We start from the raw sequence: 20,211 nt of genomic DNA, 5'->3' as shown, positions 1-20,211 counted from the left end.
CTTAGTACGTCAATAATAAAAATAATATTTCGACTTCCAAATAATTTACAAAACACCAATTGAAAGAAAATAATAGTTTTAGGGAAACCTTTTGCGAAAAGAGCAAAATTATGAGGTGTTACAGTTGGAGATGATAGATATTTCTGCTGGAGATCCCTTGAATTGTGGCGAGCTCTAACCTTTATTATCTCAACTGCACAACAGATGCAGACTTTATTCAACGCGGAATATAATCACGTGCTTGACGGTCATGTAGACGAAATCTGGACATGTCTCCCTCTGGACACGTCGCCAAAACTCGGATTTTACCACACAACAATTGCCCCTAATTTTGCTTAGGAATTGTGCCAAAAGTTCAAAATTCAAAATCGATTATCATATATTATATGTAGAAAGCTAATTTATTTTTTAGTTCTACATTCCTTGTACTTATTATATACTATACTCCTTCTATAGAATTAGAATTCTAATTAATTAATTAATATAATAACATAATAACAACAAAAAATATAACAAACAAGTACAATTACATAAATCGAGGTACCCATTCTATGACAACTATGAACTTTCCATCTATTTTGGTGCCTTTAGTAGGCCTAGTATTTCCGGCAATTGCAATAGCTTCTTTATTTCTTTATGTTCAAAAAAATAAGATTGTTTAGATCTTCTTCTTTTTCAAGACTTAGACTTGAATCATAACACAGATATCTATTTAGCGAGATGGTATGCCACACGATTTCTTCCAAACATAAATGAAAGAGCCCTTATGTATGTGGAAAGAGGACTGCATAGGGGTCGATGTTATTATTTTGATCTAACTAAAAATGAAAATAGAAATAAATATTTAGATATTTAAATAAAAGTAAAAGTGAAACACATCCGACATCAGAATAGGACTAGTTGATGAGAGTTACATCGGAAACAAGACAGAGTAAGGAAAGTACAATTCATTTTGGGTATTCTTTCAATTCAATTAAATGCAATCAGATCTAGTATGAATTGGCGATCAGAACGTATATGGGTAGAACTTATAACGGGATCTCGAAAAATAAGTAATTTCTGCTGGGCCTTTATCCTTTTTTTAGGTTCATTAGGATTCTTATTGGTTGGAATTTCCAGCTATCTTGGTAGAAATTTGATATCTTTATTTCCCTCCCAGCAAATTCTTTTTTTTCCACAAGGAATCGTGATGTCTTTCTATGGGATCGCGGGCCTCTTTATTAGCTCCTATTTATGGTGTGCAATTTCGTGGAATGTAGGTAGTGGTTATGATCGATTCGATAGAAAAGAAGGAATAGTCTGTATTTTTCGTTGGGGATTCCCTGGAAAAAACCGTCGCATCTTCTTCCGATTTCTTATAAACGATATTCAGTCTATTAGAATAGAACTTAAAGAGGGTATTTATACTCGTCGTGTCCTTTATTTGGAAACCAGAGGCCAGGGAGCCATTCCTTTGACTCGTACTGATGAGAATTTGACTCCACGAGAAATTGAACAAAAAGCTGCTGAATTGGCCTATTTCTTGCGTGTACCAATTGAAGTATTTTGAAAAATAAAGTGACTCTGCCGTGTATTCATCGAAAGGAAGGAATTTATTTGCTTCGACTTGGATCAATTGCAATATCCGGAAACACTCTTTTTTTTATCATTTCTTCATTAAATTCAAAGTGGACTTTTTGTCTATTTCTGTATTCTTTCAAGATTCAAGGACTAATTATTAAATCACAAAAAAACAAACAATAGATTCATGGATTCTATACATTGGAATAGAATTCATGTTTGATAGAAATATTAGATCGCATAAAGTTGACGAACGCGACGGGTTCATTAACAATTTATAGATGAAAAAAAAAAAATGGAAAAAAAGAAAGCATTTATTTCTTTTCTATATCTTGTATCTATAGTATTCTTACCCTGGTGGATCTCTCTATCATTTCAAAAAAGTCTGGAATCTTGGGTTACTAATTGGTGGAATACTAAACAATCTGAAACTTTTTTGAATGCTATTCAAGAAAAAAATCTTATAGAAAAATTCATCGAATTAGAGGAGCTCCGCTTGTTGGACGAAATGATAAAGGAATATCCGGAAACACATCTACAAAAGCTTCGTATAGGAATCCACAATGAAACGATTCAATTGATCAAGATGCATAATGAGGATTGTATCCATATTATTTTGCACTTCTCGACAAATTTAATCTGTTTCCTTATTCTAAGCGGTTATTCTATTCTGGCAAATAAAGAACTTATTCTTCTTAACTCTTGGGTTCAGGAATTCCTATATAACTTAAGTGACACAATAAAAGCTTTTTCTATTCTTTTATTAACTGATTTATGTATCGGATTTCACTCGCCCCATGGTTGGGAACTAATGATTGGCTCTATCTACAAAGATTTTGGATTTGCCCATAACGATCAAATTATATCTGGTCTTGTTTCCACTTTTCCAGTCATTCTAGATACAATCTTGAAATATTGGATTTTCCGTTATTTAAATCGTGTATCCCCATCACTTGTAGTGATTTATCATTCAATGAATGACTGAAAAGAATAAAAAAGGGTATACGAATCTAAATCCAATTCGAATTAAGAATTCGAATGTTTGTTACTTTGTACATAACCAAAGCATTCAAAATTGTACTTCCTCTTTATATTTCTACCCATCTAAGGCGGGGAGTTCCTCCCATATTCCAGTAATATTATTTCATAAAATTCAGTTTCGGTTAAAGTAAATAGCAGAATCGGGGATAGGGAACTATACTAGCAACCTACCCAATTTATTGTAGAAATTTTCGGAATCAATGATTGGACCATGCAAACTATAAATACCTTTTCTTGGATAAAAGAACAGATTACTCGATCCATTTCCATATCCCTCGTGATATATATAATAACTCGGTCATCTATTTCGAATGCATATCCCAACCAACAGAACTGCTGCTACCGTTTTGGGTGATGCTGAAATGTATAGCTACAACCTCTCTCCTTTGCTCTCCTCTTGACTTATATAATAGAGATATTGACAATTTGAGAATAGTTGTAATTTTCGGGGTTAACTTATCTCCCCCCTTCACTTAATAGAGATATTGACAATTTGAGAATAGTTGTAATTTTTGGGGTTAACTTATCAAAAAATAAAAGACAAACAACACGAGGGATAATTTTTTGAAAAATTTTCCTAAATACTTTTAGTTATTTTTGATTAATGGTCAGCTCCATTTGTATTTTTTAGGCAGTTGGATTGCACTAACGGCCGGTTTAGTTGCTAGCCGATTTGATGGTCTATCCCAAAACAATATCACATGGATCCACAATCCACAAAAGTTTGTATATTCAGCCCATAGCTTACTCTCTTTCCAAGGGCTGGACTCTGGATCGAAAAGAGTAACCCCAATGGACTCAAGTACTTGAGAGAATGAGAGTACCACAATCCACCATACATCAAACACCACCCTAGGAAAGTTATGTTTCCTATTTTTAATCAATGCAAATGGATTATCACAATTTCCCACAATTATACAAAGAGTTAAGACTAATCAATCACACTAAGAGATGATCCAAAGCTTAACTCAGAAAGAGGCCATAAACTCTTGATATTGCAGCATATATTCAGTCAAGATAGACTTTAACATCAATACCATTATCAATAAGAGACTGCACTACTGCTCTAATCTTGCCTTCAAATTTGTCCCTAACTCTTGGGGTATACGATGCTGTGTAAACATCTGCTTCTCTAGCCCTGTCTGACAGAATCCTACCCACAGCCAAACAAGCTGGTATGTCACATCGAGACCTGAGAGCAGCTTTTATATCCTTGGAATTCGTACCTGCAACTGCAACCTGCTTACAGGTCACTCTGTGAGTGAGAGAGGCCTGAACAAACCGCTTTGAGATGAAGACGTCCAAAGTAAATGGTTCCATATAGGCGACTGTTCGTTGCTTAAACGATATGTGCTTTTGTGGGTTCTTTGATTTCTTCTCCTTCTGGTATGTATATGGCCGGCTGTTATCATCATCCAGGTAATCCTCTACTCCAAAGAAGCTCCTTGGAGGAGAACAGTGGGACTGCAATGAAGCCCATATCAGATAGGTATAAAGGGCTCAATTACTGCAACCTTTGGCCAGTGCGAAAAAAAAAGGCAACGACATTAAGCTACCAACAACCAATAGAGCCTACCAGGGGTAGGTAAATTATTCTGAATCTTAACTCATCAGCTACACTTGGGTTTCTCAGTGCAGAAGCAGTCGCTATTTATACACAAATGAAATACCTTGTACGCTGAGGAAACAGAAGTAAAGCGACTTGACAACATTAAGAAAAATAGAACCTATGTGCAAGAAAATTGTTCAAACATTGTGGTTGCAAGTGGGATTGGCTATTTGTAGAGAGCAGGAGCAAGGAGGTTTACTTCAAACTTCAAAGGGCTTCTCTTGTCCAAGACGACTAACTTGCCAACATAAGACAAAGCTGATCAATTATCCCCAATCAACATCTAAATTTGAGTTCAAAATCCTAAATCAAACCTACATAGCTAGCAAAGCAACCTCAAATAAACAATATATGAACTTAGATTCCACTAAATCTGCACATTCAAACCCATTCTAGCCAATAGCCAAGCATTTTATTCAACTTAGGCATATTCTCTATTATTTTGACTTGGATCACTTCATTGAGCTCCAAAGTAATGCAATTGAGTTGCAAGATCGTGAATAAAAAGCCACCAGAGCTTAAATACTTCTTCCGTTTATTTGGTTTTTCCTCACTTTCCTTTTTGGGGTGAATATATTGAATCTTTTAGCTTTTACCTTTCCTCACAGAAAATTACCCATGTGAACCCATATTCCTTTGCATTTCCCTAAAGGCGAGCAATAAGAACAAAAAAAGAGAGATGTTATTACTCATAAAGCTAAATCAAGCTTCAGATTTGCTAATAAGTACTAGCTCGATAAAATGAGCTAATCCCAAAGTTAACCAAAAATTTCAGCATCCTTAATTCTTGATTCAAACCGCTCCTCGCAGGTCAAAGCAAGTTCAATGAACAAAATGCTTTTGAGTCCCCACTTCCCAATACATGGTGTCCAAAAATGATCTTTCCATTACTTTTTTAGATTAACGCCACATTATCTCTCCATCAAATCAACCTTTTTTCTCTCTCGTGCCAATACTTCTATTACTACTTTTTCTTTCTTTCTCTCTATCCACTTTCAGTCTTTTTCAGTTTTTCTCCATAATGTCACTAACAAAATGGGAGTACATCACTTTTCAGATAGACTCAACTATGTTAAACTAAATTCCTATCTATTCTAGAATGCTCAAGATAAGCAAGCAACTACATTTTCTAGCAGCCATAAGTCCATAAAAGTGCTGATTTGTTTGCAAAAACATTGCAATTGATCAGTTCTAGAAGAAAAAAATAGACGGCTTGAATTCTTGATTCATGTTCTTAGCCAGTTAGCCTCACCTTTGCCAACACTTTCCTTGTAGGAGTCACTTTGGAAACTTGGATAACAGCTTCAATAAACTTCAAGAACAGATAGGTACTAGAAATATCCTTTTCCTAAACCAGCCTAGTTTATCCCAGAAAACCAAGAACTGGCAGTCAAATCTACTTACAGCGCTAGAGTACTGCATTTTTATTTCTTCTTTTAATTTCTTTGAGTTCTAAATACATACAGTAATTTCAGGGCAATATGACATTCTGGTATATAAAATATAAAAAGACGAGAAAATTTTCCCAGATGGGTCACTAACTATTATTGATGTCAAAACTACTATTGATAAGGATATGTTTACGGTCTACAGCAAGATTTAGGGTAAAAAGTTCATATTCTTATACTAAAATCACAGATCATCCTAGGTTTAATATTTAACATAGACATCAGTGTTTTTGATACTTACAAACACATGTAAGGAGGCAGACATCATTACTCTTCCAGCCAAACACCAAGGAAAACTAAGTCATGAAAAATCAAAGAATGTCGTCCCTGTCAATTCTAACATCTCATATATCAGTTCAATGTAAGTCTACAATTCCTTACAGATACAATCAGCCCGGTCACTCTCTCTCTCTCTCTCTCAAAGGAAGGGGGTGAACGATGAATGCTATGATACAGAGCACGTCTCGCAGAACAGCATATGTTCGCAAACATCATCGTACATATACACAATACACAGTAACTAAAAAATTGTACATATGCAACCAAGTGGCCAAAAATGCAACTCTTGCTCACTCCAACAAATAGCAAGGATTAGAAATGGCAGCAAACCTGTCCGGAGTGAATGTTATTCGTCAGCATATACAAACAATGCATAGTTTTACCCTCTCCACTACATTGCAACCCTTTTCTAAGCAGTTCACCAAACCCATTCTTCAACATCCCAGGAGCAAACAACAATCCAACTCTTGCAGCCGTACAAAAGCAATTCACTGACATACAGGAAAAAAAAAAAACAATCAGGGAACAAAAGCATATAGATGAGCCAATCAAAACTGTAATTACAGCACAAAAATTCCTCAAACTATTAATTTTACGATAAAATTCTGCAAATTGAAGAAGAACCATTTTCTAACATGTTCTACTAATTATCCTCCTTCAGTTTTTAGCTCAAAACTCTTTTGAGCATTTCGTCGAACATGTGGTGTGCACTATGCATTGCTCAACAAATGATACGAATAACAATGAAATTTATAACATTCAGAATGTAGAAAGAAGTTCACTTTAATGGGTTGCAAGGAAATGCAAAATGGTTACCTATTAAAATGAAATTCGATAGTTTAAGATTGTTTTTGGCAAGAATTTGTTGAGTATAATCAACTCGTTAATGTAGCAGCAAATTAATCAGCAAGTAATAGATAAATTAAAAAATCATTGTTTTCCAGAAATTTAAGAAAATAATGGAAGACTAATTTAGAGAATTTGTTTCAATAATTCTACAACTCTCACCTGCAACGAAACACCCAGAAATGTCGAAGGACTTCTTTCGGGCAGCGTAGTGAACGGAAATTAGGAGTTAAAAAGCACGAGTTAATTAAAGTACAAAAGTACATGTTGTCATGTTTGTTTACTGCAGTTGTAAAATCATCCGAAGGGCATTTGGTCTAGTGGTATGATTCTCGCTTAGGGTGCGAGAGGTCCCGAGTTCAATTCTCGGAATGCCCCTATGTTTTAAAGTTTTTTCTTAATTGCAAACATAATAATCCTTTATAATTTGGTCGAAGCCTTTATAAGGCGAAAATGAAAATTATTTAGTGATTATTTTTTATTATTTTTTTGGCTGCAAGTACAAGCACAAACCAAAAAACATATTACACTATGATGCCTTGTCTGGCCTTAACAGCCAGATCATGGCTTCCTTGGACAATAATTCTATCAACTTTAACTATTTCGCAACTAACTAAATACTCGCAGCATTTGCGAATATCCTGACATATATTAAAAAGTTGTAAGGGAGAAGAATTCTTATTTAGAGAGTTGATCAGGGACTTAGAGTCCGTCAGTATTTTGACGTTCTCTTTTCTCCTCTTGTGCGCTTCCATTAGTGATTTCATGACCGCAAGCCCCTCACATTGTAGTGCTGAATTTGCCTTGACAATATCATTTCCGCTGAAGACAACCTCCTCACCTTCCTTTGTTATCCAACCTATCCCAGCTGCATTGGAGGTTTTCTTCTTCACCCGTTTCCAAGCACCATCAACCGAAATAACACATTGTCGTCCCTGTGGATTGCCATGAGAAAAAAAAAATTCTTCCTTGATTGTGCTCCCTATGTGCACATAGTTGGAAGCAGTTCTCTTTAAGTCCTTACATCTCTGCATTTCTTCACCTGCGAACTCTTCTGCCATACGCAGAACGTGGTATGGATTTGGTTTGGTGCCTCTGAAGGCAACATGATTACGATGCATCCAAATTGACCAAAGAATGGCACACAACCATAGGCCTCGTTCACTATCCTTACCATCTTCTTTCCAGAATTTCAACAAAAAGTAAATTGGTCCAATATATAAGATTGTTTAAGTTAGACTATAATCATTAGATTAAATACTTTAAACATCTTAAATTTTGTATAGTCAATTAGGTTTTGGAGTCGAGAATACCCTAGGTTTATTGGAAAAATAAAATGTATATATCTATGACCTTATGAATTATGATCTCATAAGAAAATGACGAACTTAAATTGTGGAAATTAATCATAGGATCTTTTTCTTGTTATATTAAATATCTATTATATTTTTATTTGAGAGACATATTAAGTTATTGATTTTGTTTATACTTGAGATTATAGGTTCAAATTTTTTAACGTAGAAAAAGTAGAATGAAATTCATTAAATTTGAAACACGAACACACTAGAAATTCTTTTTTGTCATACCTTATATGAAATTAGACCAAAAAGAAGAGGAGATGGCAAGGAAAAATAAGTATTTTTATGAGAAATAAGGATGTAAAAAAACAATACAAGAATTCTTACAATTACCCTATAAAATCTATTGGATTGAAAGGGACTTTGTGCAACCTGGTAGCGAATTTGTTTTAGGTACAAAATGTGGAGTGAAATCATGTATCCCTACCTAATTACTTTTACTATGAGAATTAAGAAGAAATTAATGAAAATTTCGATCAAAGTGAGACATACGTGGATAGACTCATTTTAACGTCTTTTAGTAATCTTACAAAAATTAATATCATCATAAAATAGGACAAACGAGTTATTAGAAACTCGTTTTATAAATAGTGCGTTGGTGTTTAGATTTCAATTCATTTGATCAACATGTAGTTTAGGTTAATGGATTTTTAACCCTTTTATGATTGTTCACCCCACACGACTTGTTTCAAACTTCTATCTTCAAAAATAAATAGAAAAAAGGTTGCATTTTCAGTTCGTCGCTATCGATTATTTTCATTGACTTCCTAATCCCTATACAATAGTGAGACAATGAGAAGTTTAAGTATAATGAAAAGAAAATTTGTAAATAATATGGTGGTGGAAGACTAGTTAATATGCTTTTATTACGAGAAAGTTAGACGACTAGTCAAAAAAACATAAGTGTTATTAGTTCCAAAATACATTCACATGATAGAAGAGTCTTTAAAACGAGGAAAATGTATTCGAAAGTATCTATAAATGACATTTTTTGTTCAGAGAGTACCTTTTAAATTTGTTTTAGTTCAAATATAGCTTATACATAGAGGTGGCACAATGATCATTGGGATCGGGTAATATTTGCGTCAACTTTATATTCGTATCTAAGTTCTTGTGCACCTCGCGTCCATGAAAATTTGGGGGATGAACATGGTGTTTTGATGACTCGAGTCCATATCAGGTCGGTTTAATTTCGTTCGACCAACTTAAGACGGGTTGAATCGGACGTGTTGATTCATGTGATTCGTGTAGGGTCGCCCTTAAAAGTATCACATTACTTTGTATACGCATCTTCTTCACATCTAGATGTGAATCTAGTTGTGTTAACTCGTGTTGTTGGTGCTTTTAGAGAGCGGACGAAGATAAGTGAATTAAAGGAATATATTACTCTTGGGTTTTGATTCATTGTTAAGAATATCATCTAACACGTCTCGTTTGTTTATTTTAGTTTACTACTCGAAAACCAATTATTTATCTCTCGTTCAACTCAAAGATTTACGTTAATTTATATGCAAACAATTCTCGGATTTATTGATGAAATATAGGCATTACAAATCCTAACTTTACTAGAAAACAAAAAGTATATAGAAAAGATAAAGATAATGCTAGAAGAAAACCATGCGAAAAGATAAGCTCAATCAACCTGTTTTTCCTAATGGTAATTTTACTTGTTTTTTATCTAGATCTACTAAAATAAGACTCTTAGGGGGCGTTTGGTTATGGGTCTTGTGGAAAGGGTAAGAGAATCAAGTAACCTAATTATCTTACTTGTTTGTTTGCACACTTTAATTATATCCTTTACCTTCTCCTTACCCCCAAAGTCCTCTACTTTCATTTCCCCAACCCCTTAGGATTTCACTTGCCCTTTCTTTGACCCAATCTTGACCATCTCCTTGACCACCCAACCACCATTTAATTCAACCACCACCTAACCATCCAACCACAACCTCCTATCCGACACTGCAACCCAACCCGGCCAGACGATCACCAGTACCCAACTGCGACAAGCAGACCCGATACATCCACCCGCACCCTCAATTAAGCCACCAGCCATCGCCTAAACCACCACTCACGGCACAAACCCTAGAAAAGAAAAAGAAAGTAGAGCGATAGAAGGGTGAGAAGTTGACGCACATGGAAGGGGAGGGAGAGATGCGACGCGCGGAGAGGGGTGGGGGAGATTGAGGTGCAGTGAAGGGGAATGGGAGATGTGACGCACAGGGAAGGAAGAGATGCGACGTGCAAGGAGGAGGGAGGGGGAGATCGACGCGCATGGAAGGGGAGGGGGAGATGCGACTTGCATGGAGGGGGAGTAGATCAATGCGGCGCGGCGGCTTTTGAGGGGTATGGAGAGGCGGCCGTGTTTCAGGGGTCAAATGTGGTGGTGGTGGTGGTGGTGCTATAGTGGAAGATGGTAAGAGGAGGAAGAAAGAGGAATGACATTTACCAACCAAACATCACTTTTAATCTAAGGGTTTTGCTTTCCTTTCCCCCTCTACCCCTCTGATTCTATTTCCTTTACCGCATAACAACCAAACTGCCCCATTAATGTGCTTAAAACAAGAAAAATTCATTATAAACAAGAAAAACATATCCAAGTAGAATAATAAAACTTTGTATTCAAAAGTCCTCATACTACTAGAATTATAAAACAAAAAGAGATCCTAAAAATTTTATTAATATGTAACTAAAAATATGGATGATTAAAGATACATATTGGAGACCGTGCAAAAGATAACATGAATTATATTTGGAACGGAGAAAATAAGACATTGTGGTGAAAAAATATTGAGTACCTTAATTTGGTCTGATTTTTCATGTTCTCTTCTTAAAATGGTATTTCACCATGATTAACCATCTAAATTAGTTAATCATTACACATAAAGCTCTTCTATAACTTAAGGAGATGAAAGAGTTTAATCTGTTATACTAATCGATTTAGCAAATTAATTTTAGTAAAGAAGCATAGTTTGTAAGAGACTATTAAAAGTGGTGCCTCTTTAAGCTAATTGGTCATAAATGAGACTTGTAGTTTAATCTTTTCAATACATGATATTATAAATACAGAGTATTTAAATATGAATTTGGCAAGGGATTTGTTTGGTATCTTCATTAAAAACTACAATATTATATAAACTGAAACTGACTACAAAATTAAATGGAGGGACAACATTCAACGGATATTTTAAGATTAGGATTAATTGGAGATAGTGGAGAGCGCAAAAAGCAACGGCTAGTTGAATGTTGCCACGAGAGAATGAGAGATGAGATAGTCTCGGCTAAATTACTGAATACTAATACGCGTCATCGCGCATCCGCAATTTAAGTTCACGTGGCGTTAAATAGTTCTACTTGGTACTACTACTTGAGTACTTGGTAGAGAAAGTGTAGTTCACAGAAACATTCTGCTCCTGCCGCTCCTGCCATTTCTTCCCCATTTTGCATCATTGCCTCTCAGATCCTACTATTGCTGGAATACAAACAATATCCAAAGATACTTTTATCAAATGCTTTTAACTACATACCATTTTTTTATATTGTTTTGAGTTGGTGCTATCTGAGAGATAATAAATTCATATGTTTCTTTTTTATTCACTCATTTTGCTTCAGAAAATAATAGAAGAGGAAGTACAAAAGTATGAGAGACACACTGAGACGGTGAAGTGAAATTGAAAAGTAATAGAGAAATTGAACAATGAGTTAAAATTTCAAAAAATAAATGATACAGGTAAAAGTGGATGGATCATTTTATCAGAAATAGAAAAAGTGCAGTTTAAAAGGAACTAGACCAAAAAGGAAAGTTTGTAAATTAAAAAAGAAAATATTGACTATTTGCCTTATAATACATAACACATATGGTGTCTAATTGTCTATGTTACACCATATATTGTCTTTATAAAATAATAAAAACAATGAAAACACCACACAAACTATACAAATAGTGCCTTGAATGTGTTCGACAAAATGTGTCAAAAGGAGCTTTTGCAGTGCCACCCGATCGGAGTCGAGAAGTTTTTTTGTCAACAGTTGTTTTGGGAAGTCGCCCGATCGGGCGTACTCACCGAACTACGACAGGGCGAGGTCGCCCGATCGGGCCCGTAACGAATCCAGGACTAGGAAAATGTTTCGGCCGATCGGGCGCATGTCCCCCGACCCGATAGGACGGATGCCCGGTTTATGCGAAAACACTTTTTTCGACGTGGAGTATAAATAGGTTATTTACCTAGTTGTTTTAGACTACAAAAATTATCTAATCCTCTCTGTAATATGGTTTTCCTCACATAATAAAATATTCTCTCTCTCTCTCTGCCCATGGACGTAGCCAAATTGGTGAACCACGTAAATCTGGTGTCTGTTTTTCATTGTTTTGCATTTCATTATTTGTTTTTTTCTCACGCCCGTTATAACACAAATGTTATATGAATATAAGTATAAAGTATGTAGTACTATAGGATAAAATTCCCAATAACTATTGTGGATTCTTCGTGCTATCTTAAGCATGGGCGAAGCTTCAATGGGCCTGCGGGGCTGGCAGGAGCCTAACCCCTGCAGCCCACCCTTACGACTCATATATTTCTAGTTAGGGTCCTGCAGCTCACCTCACGCTCCATATGTTTTTAGTTAGGCCCCTGCATATATTTTGTTTATATATTAAATGAGGCCTTTATAAACTTGAAGGAGATTGATGGTTTGATAGGCTTTTTTTTGAATAATTTGTTAATGATTTCATTAATGAACTTGGTAGCCATACAAGGGATTACAATAGAGTTGCCCCAAGAAGGTAACAACCTACCGAACAATTAAAGTAAAACAATGACATACCAAGGCATAGATACAACAATCAAGAAATCATAACCCTACTACAAAAGCGTCCATCCTTCAGAGGCCTTACTTAGCCAAAATATTCGCCACCATGTTAGACTCCCTTTTCTTGTGTTTAATGATGAAACAAGGATCCGATTGTGTGGCATTTCTAATGAAGTTTAGGATTGATGGTTTGATAATTAATGACTTGGTGAAAATAGTGGTTAGGAGGTCGAAACCTCTTGACAATAAAAAATTCATTGACTCTTTTTTTATTTTCCATCTCCTTCTATATATTTTATGTAAAAAGTAATGGCATCCGACCCCGCAACTATAAATTCCCGACTTCACCCCTAATCTTAAATACGTGGTTTGATAATAATTTTCAGAGTAACATTATTTTATTAAAATGTAGTGCTAAGCAAAGCAAGTAAATAATGATGATGCTTATATTTTAGTTTTTTATTAACAAAGAAGTCATGGTAAATTTGAGACACTTTTAAAATCACAAGTTTATTCGAGAATTTTCTGTTTTAAACGCGAGAGTATAATATGAATGAATAGAATGGTAATGTATAGAAAAATCAAATAATTTTGTTATCCAAAAAATAAGACGTTTTTCTCTTTATTTTCTTTTGGTTTTTCATCCTGGATATCTTAGATTCCTATATTTTTTTGTGAACACTCCTAGGGTTGAAAGACTTGTGATCCATATTAACCATTGGAATAACCCTCCCTATATCGTCTCTTTGAAATTTGAACTCCATTTTTGTTCTCTATATTACAATTGAAACCAAGATGATTAAGCAATTGACATTGATTTTTCTTTGTTGGCCTTCAAAAATTAGAGCTTGGCACAACATTGCTCATAATTGAATTAGGCGACAAAACTGAACTCTCACTAACAACCCCAACTGAATCTGATTTTGAGCCAATTCTTTCAGCACAAGTAGAATCCTCATCTCCATCAACACAAATTGAACTTCCTTTGATACACATCTCATTTGAAAATGAAAGGGAACTTGCATTATTACTCAAACCAAAACTTTCCAATAACATCTCTGGATTTGCCAACATCTTCTCCTTGTTGACACCAGAGATTTTGAAATCGCCATCATAGGAGATAATAGGATTGGTAGCATGATGAGCAACTTGACTAGATCCAATCTTCAAATTCTCCAAGATAAGGAAAGCATCCACTTCCAACTCGAGCTCACTATTGTGAGAGAGAGATGAATAATCTCTTCGAAGTGTACCAAAAGAATCTAAACAAATATCCTGGCGGTCCTCATCAATAGCAACAACCGATGTTTTTTATCCCCCTTGAGCAACTTGTAAGAAAACACAGACAAAATTCCTCCAAGGATTATCACAACTTAACGCAGAGACAAAAACTGAATACCAACAACCCTTAATCCTCACACTTAACTTCAAACCCCCCCTCTATTGATTACAACTAGATTGAATTTTTCACCACAAGCAACCAAATCTTCTAAAGTATTCAAATTCAATCAACTTTGAACAACTGCTAAGCACATCGGAAACCCATTTAATCAAATTATCTGGAATATTGATCAACCGTTTTCTATTCTTATAAAACTCACAAATTTTTAAGAAACCATTACTCAACTCAAATTGAAAAGATTTACCTTTGATTTGAATTTTCATATTCAATCTTCAACCGTATTCAAGAAGCAAGTGAAAAATATGATCTGGCAGTAGCAAGACCGGAGCAACCAATTCTAAAGAAGGGGAGAAATTTTAAGACAAAACACCTAGAGAATTACTGATTGGGGAAAACTGATTGAAATATGTTCTTTGGGAATTAAAGAAAGAGGGAATGAAAGAGACAACAACTAAAGGGGATGAAAGAGGTGAAGGAAAGCATCGAGATGGGGGGTTCGCCCTGCGGCGGCGTATGTCGGGAGAGGGAAACGCAAACGGCGCTGCTGTAGGATGTGTTATGAGAGGCTAGGGTTTTCGACAGGAATTTTTTAGGAACCGTTAGGAGTAATTAGGTAGTAGGATTTTTTTTTTGACGGGAAAGAGCAGGAAGTTGAGTCCTAAAGACCATAGTGTTTAAACATAAGATATATTTGAACCAACAAGAGGCTCATATATCCTTTTTTTCAAGCCTTTGGTCTAGATGATCAATATTAACATGAGATGTGGGTGACATTGTAGGAGGTTGAGTCTAAAAGGACTCATTTCATAGTTTCATGTTCAGGTTTCATAATTTAGTTGTGAAAATTTTTCATATTAAATCTTAGGAATATATTCAAAAAATTTAGTTAGTAAAATCTTAAAAAAACATAATAAAATTATATAACTACCCTTTTCCTTTTATAGAAGTATTGACCATTACTGATTAGACAATGAAAGAAAGTTAAGCAAAAAGTTAATTCGCTATCATATCCCCGCTAAGAATTGTTATTATGATATTATCTAGTGAAGTGCTTCTCAAATCTCACTAGTCACTACTCACTACGACACTACCCATAAAAATAAAGGAAACGTATTAAAGCCGCATCTATCGACCAACGTGTGGGCGATTGAAGCGAAGATGTGGCGTTACCAGTGATCCTAATGAATTACTATATCCTCGTTTAATCAAAACTTTATTTTGCTTACCTTTTTCTGGCTCCAAGACTATGCCCTACTCCTTTCCTTTAGATGCAAGTTTGGCACTTTACTTTGCTCTCTAATTTTGTCAATACATGTTCAATGATTCTAGAAAATTTTATAATAGGTGTAAAAGACCAAATATTTTTATGTATTAATGGATATATATATATATATATATATATATATATATATATATATATATATATATATATATATATATATATATATTTAAGTTAAGGAGAAGACGCACCCTAATCGGACCGGAACCTCGTATAAATCAACCCGGCTCGTAGGCAAGGTCCCTTAAGAGTAGGAGGAAATGATAAGGGGAAAATTTTATATTAAGTACTACTTGGTATATTAGTGGGTATATGATAAACTGTGGAGTTTGAACAATCATAATGACTACACTTATTTTATTTTTTTTCACAGAAAAGGCCAAAAGTGGTAGGAAAAAAACAAGGGCATACTTGACTACAGTAAAAATAAAAAGGTAAAATCTTTCTAATCTTTGAAATGCAATTTTACTTTGTCCACTAATAAAATGACCGAACTTGAAATTAGATATATGTTATATTCATTCGAATACCTCTTTGTGAGAATTGAGATGCATTTTAGGTTAGAATTCTCACCTAGTTGTGGCAGATCATATTAGGGTGATAGTTAATTGTCTTATAAAGCTAATCAATATTAGTTGTTTAAGTATAGAATCGTAGTGGACTATCTAATCTCGGGTGCATGTTGCTAAATTAAGTACTGGTTAACTTTGCTAAAATATAGAATTGTTCATGGACGAGACAACCTGCTAAGCTCTCTCAGCCCGTCTCGTTAAAATTGCGGGCTTGGACAACGAACTTTGAAAAAAAAATCTACGGTTTTTTCACCAAATACCCCTGACAAATAAATTTATTCACCAAACACCCCAACTTTTTTCAAAATTCACCACATACCCCTAACTTTTTAAAAAATTCACCAAATACCCCAAATTTTTTTAAAAAAAATGACAAATAATGCCCTTAATGACTAACGGCGGTTAACTCCATTAGTCATTAGTGTTAATTAACCCTAAATAACCCTAAAAAAACTCTAAAAAACCATAAAAAACCTAACTAACCTAACCCCCTCTCTCTCCCCTAACCCACCACCCCCAAACAACCCCAACCCCACCACCCAGCCCCTCCTCCCCCTCGCCGGCAACCTATCTCTCTCGCCGGCAACCCCCTCCCCCTCGCGCCGCCTTTCCGGCCGCCCCCTCCCCCTCCTCACTCTCGTCGCGCCTCCCCTCCCCCTCCTTCCTTCCTTCGCGCTCCTCTTTCCGGCAGCCCCCTCCCCCTCCCTCACTCTCGTCGCGCCTCCCCTCCCCTCCTTCCTTCCTTCGCGCTCCTCTTTCCGGCAGCCCCCTCCCCTCCCTCACTCTCGTCGCGCACGCCTCCCCTCCCCCTCCCTCACTCTCGTCGGCGCCTCCCCTCCCCCTCCCTCACTCTCGCCGGCCCCGCCGCTACTACTGTTGTTTTCGCTGCTGTTGTTTCTGCTGCGATGAAAGTGAGGGAGGGGGAGGGGGCTGCCGGAAAGAGGAGCGCGAAGGAAGAAAGGAGAGGGAGGGGAGGCGCGACGAGAGTGAGGGGGCTACCAGAAAGGCGGCGCGAGGGGGACGAGGTTGCCGGCGAGGGCGATGGGTTGCCGGCAAGGGGGAGGGGAGGGGGAGGGGTGGGGCTGGGTTGGGTGGTGGGTCTAGGGTTTGGGGGTTGGGGTTGGGTTAGGGAGAGTTAATTAGGGCTAATTAGGTTGACTTAGGGCTAATTAAGTTGACTTATAGCAAACTTGTAAATATAGGCTAACGGAGCACTAACGTCCGTTAATAGTAAGGGTATCTGGTGAATTATTTTAATAGTTAGGAGTATCTGGTGAATTTTGAAAAAAGGTGGGGTATTTGGTGAATAAATTTATTTGTCAGGGGTATTTGGTGAAAAAACCGAAAAATCTAAATGGGCGGGCCAAGTCCGACCCGTTAATAATAAAGGGCGGATATAAACAACCTCAAATATACCACGGGCAAGCCCGGTCGGCCCGTTTATCATAATACCTATTTTCTATGAAAAGTAAGTTTTAGTCTTACTAATTTAGTGTTGATTTATCTTTTGGAATAATATAAGTTTATTTGCACTAATATAGCTTTGGGTAACATACAATTATCTTTATTTTTACTTTACAACTTAATTTGTTAATAATTTGTCGTCCTTCAATATTTTTGGTACGAATTTTTTTAATTTTCTCTTTATCTTATATTGTCATTATAAGCATTTTTCTATTTTAACCAAAATTATGTTTTAATCTATAAATATTAAAGGAAATTAACTAGAATTATTTGAAAAAAATAGAAGTATTAATAGGCCCGTTAGGCCCACGGGCAAGCCCGTCCATTTATTAGGACAGGTCACAGACAAGTAGTAATACCGCATAAAAGGGGTTGTACTAGGCATGTTAGGTCTGTTGGACAAAAATGTAAGGTTAAACCCGACCAGCAACCCGGTCGCCCAAACCCGCAAATAATCACCTCTACTAAAATAATTGAACTTGGAGTTCTAGAACTTGTAAGCTTTGTATGGTTCAATGACCAAACAATTGAATTACAATTGAATTATAATATTCTTTTCGTTCTAAATTAGTTGCAATATTTTTTGTTATTTTTTGTCTTCATTAATTTATGAGAAAATAAGTATATCTATGTTTTAAAAGCCAACTCTTGAGTAGTTTGGTATTCTCATAAAAGACTAAAAATATCATGACTCATATAATGATTAAATCTGTATTATCTATAAGTCAACTATTTGGAGTTTGGTGTCCATATAAAAAGAGTAAAAATACCCTCAGTCACATAATAACTAAATTAAAGTAATTTTAAATGACGCAAATAATATTTAGTCAATTGATTTTGCTACACATGCACGTGATTGTTCAATATAGAAATAATGTCAAATTTTTATTTAGAAGAAGTTTATGAACAATCTTCATCTAAAATGAGATCGGAAAGCGTAGCAATTTGAATCATGCCGCATCGCAAAAAAGTCTTATCTCTCAGGTAGCAGTTGTTGTAGTCTCGGGTTTCTTGTAGCTTCGAATCTCTCACTTATTATTTGAGATTATTCAATATAATAATACAATTTTACTTTTCATATACTTTTGCAAGGATCTCGTATCTATAAAACTAGTTATCATCATTCGTGAGTAATTACCTTAAATTTGTTTTGCTATGGACTTTCATAACATTAAATTTTCTATATACTTTTTATTATTATGTGAAAATAAAGATATCCATTGCCAAATATCAAATCTTCAAAATTACTAATGCAAATATTGGTAGCCACTCCTAAGTCCTAGGTGTTTGGATCCTCTAGAGTTCTACAACAACTCTATAAGATAGAGTTTGACTAATATCAACCATTGAATAAAAAAAATCAATGGCTCATATACTCCCTCCGTCCCATAATATAGTGCTCACTTCTCATTTTTCACAAGAATTAAGGAAAATGAAAAGAGTTTTAGGATTTCACAAAAATATATATTTAAGTAAATGTTTATTGGGCATTTTTGTCTTGGAACTAGTTTTTTTTCTTCTTTTTCCTTTAAAATAAAATGAAAGAGCAATAAATATACCTTGGAATGGTGTAAAACAATAAATAGGGGCACATATTTTAAAAGAAAGTAGGGGTATTTTGGAAAGTTTTATGTAGAATTGAAGGATAATTTAGTCCAAATAAATTGATAAAAAAAAGAAATAGGCACAACATTTTGGGACACCCAAAGAGGAATGCAAGCACTATATTATGGGACGGAGGGAGTATTATCTTTTCAAAATTCCCTCTATTTTTTTACATGAATATTCACCCCTAATTTTTTCCTCCCACTACTATGAACCCCTGATTTTAAAATGTATAGTTCAGATATAACACTACCTTGTAGAGTTTAATTAAAATCCTAGAGGATCCGAATTTAAGCTAGGTATATAGGTGGTAGGAATTAGTGAGCAAGAAATAGATGGAAGTGGATTGTGAGTTCCTAGTTCCTACTCGTCAACATATGAAGTTGGAGAATTTGAGTTCACCGGCGGCATATATGTTTGTCTTGGGCAATACAAATTTGTTGTGAGAGTGTCGAGTTCAAGTCCCAACATACATTAATTTATTTTAATGCACTATAAGTAAAATCTACTCCTCCTAGGGCCGAGGCTACAACTTTAGTTTTTTAATCTACTTGCTTCCTTGCCATTCGCTCTTCGTTTTTCTCATCACTTCCTCATTCATCTGACAATCCCTTTTCTAGCGTAGATCTTCATATCATCTGCAACCTCAAGATTTTGGAGACAACAATTATAGATCGGACGCACTTTACATTATTATATTTTACTACTTTTCACCAAATCGTTTCCTTGTGTTTATTTTCCCTTAACATTGGCCTTTAGGTTTAAAACTAAGGTAACATGCATAAATGCATAAATCTGGTATAAACAAGCCTTTAAATAATACAAAAATGTCATAATTCGAAGAAATCTATGCATAAGCTGATCTATATATATATGCTATAAATGAATACAAACAAGCCTTAAAAGTGATAAAGATATAAATAAAATCTTATTTTAGTCATT

The 20,211-nt window shown here is 35.4% G+C and overlaps 2 protein-coding genes and 1 non-coding gene across 3 annotated transcripts; 2 read left to right on the top strand and 1 right to left on the bottom strand.

Annotated features, from left to right (window-relative positions):
* Positions 1–517: 517 nt before the first annotated feature.
* LOC130591280 (chloroplast envelope membrane protein) lies at positions 518–2,625 on the top strand. The gene has a single exon (XM_057394344.1). It carries the CDS (start codon positions 1,856–1,858, stop codon positions 2,543–2,545), a length of 690 nt encoding a protein of 229 aa, XP_057250327.1. The 5' UTR covers positions 518–1,855; the 3' UTR covers positions 2,546–2,625.
* Positions 2,626–3,385: 760 nt separating this feature from the next.
* LOC104891025 (uncharacterized) lies at positions 3,386–7,097 on the bottom strand. Its single transcript, XM_048643266.2, has 3 exons — positions 6,946–7,097; positions 6,268–6,428; positions 3,386–4,065 (listed from the first exon to the last, which is right to left on the bottom strand). The coding sequence occupies exons 2-3, from the start codon at positions 6,376–6,378 to the stop codon at positions 3,610–3,612; spliced, it is 567 nt and encodes a 188-aa protein (XP_048499223.1). The 5' UTR covers positions 6,379–6,428; positions 6,946–7,097; the 3' UTR covers positions 3,386–3,609.
* Positions 7,090–7,161, top strand: TRNAP-AGG (transfer RNA proline (anticodon AGG)). The gene has a single exon. It is a non-coding gene; the product is annotated as a tRNA-Pro (tRNA).
* The last annotated feature ends 13,050 nt before the right edge of the window (positions 7,162–20,211 follow it).

Source organism: Beta vulgaris, chromosome 4 (assembly GCF_026745355.1).
Source record: "Beta vulgaris subsp. vulgaris cultivar EL10 chromosome 4, EL10.2, whole genome shotgun sequence".
Lineage (NCBI taxonomy): Eukaryota > Viridiplantae > Streptophyta > Magnoliopsida > Caryophyllales > Amaranthaceae > Beta > Beta vulgaris.
The sequence above is the reverse complement of the archived record's forward strand: the minus strand, read 5'-3'. Positions and strand labels throughout refer to the sequence as shown.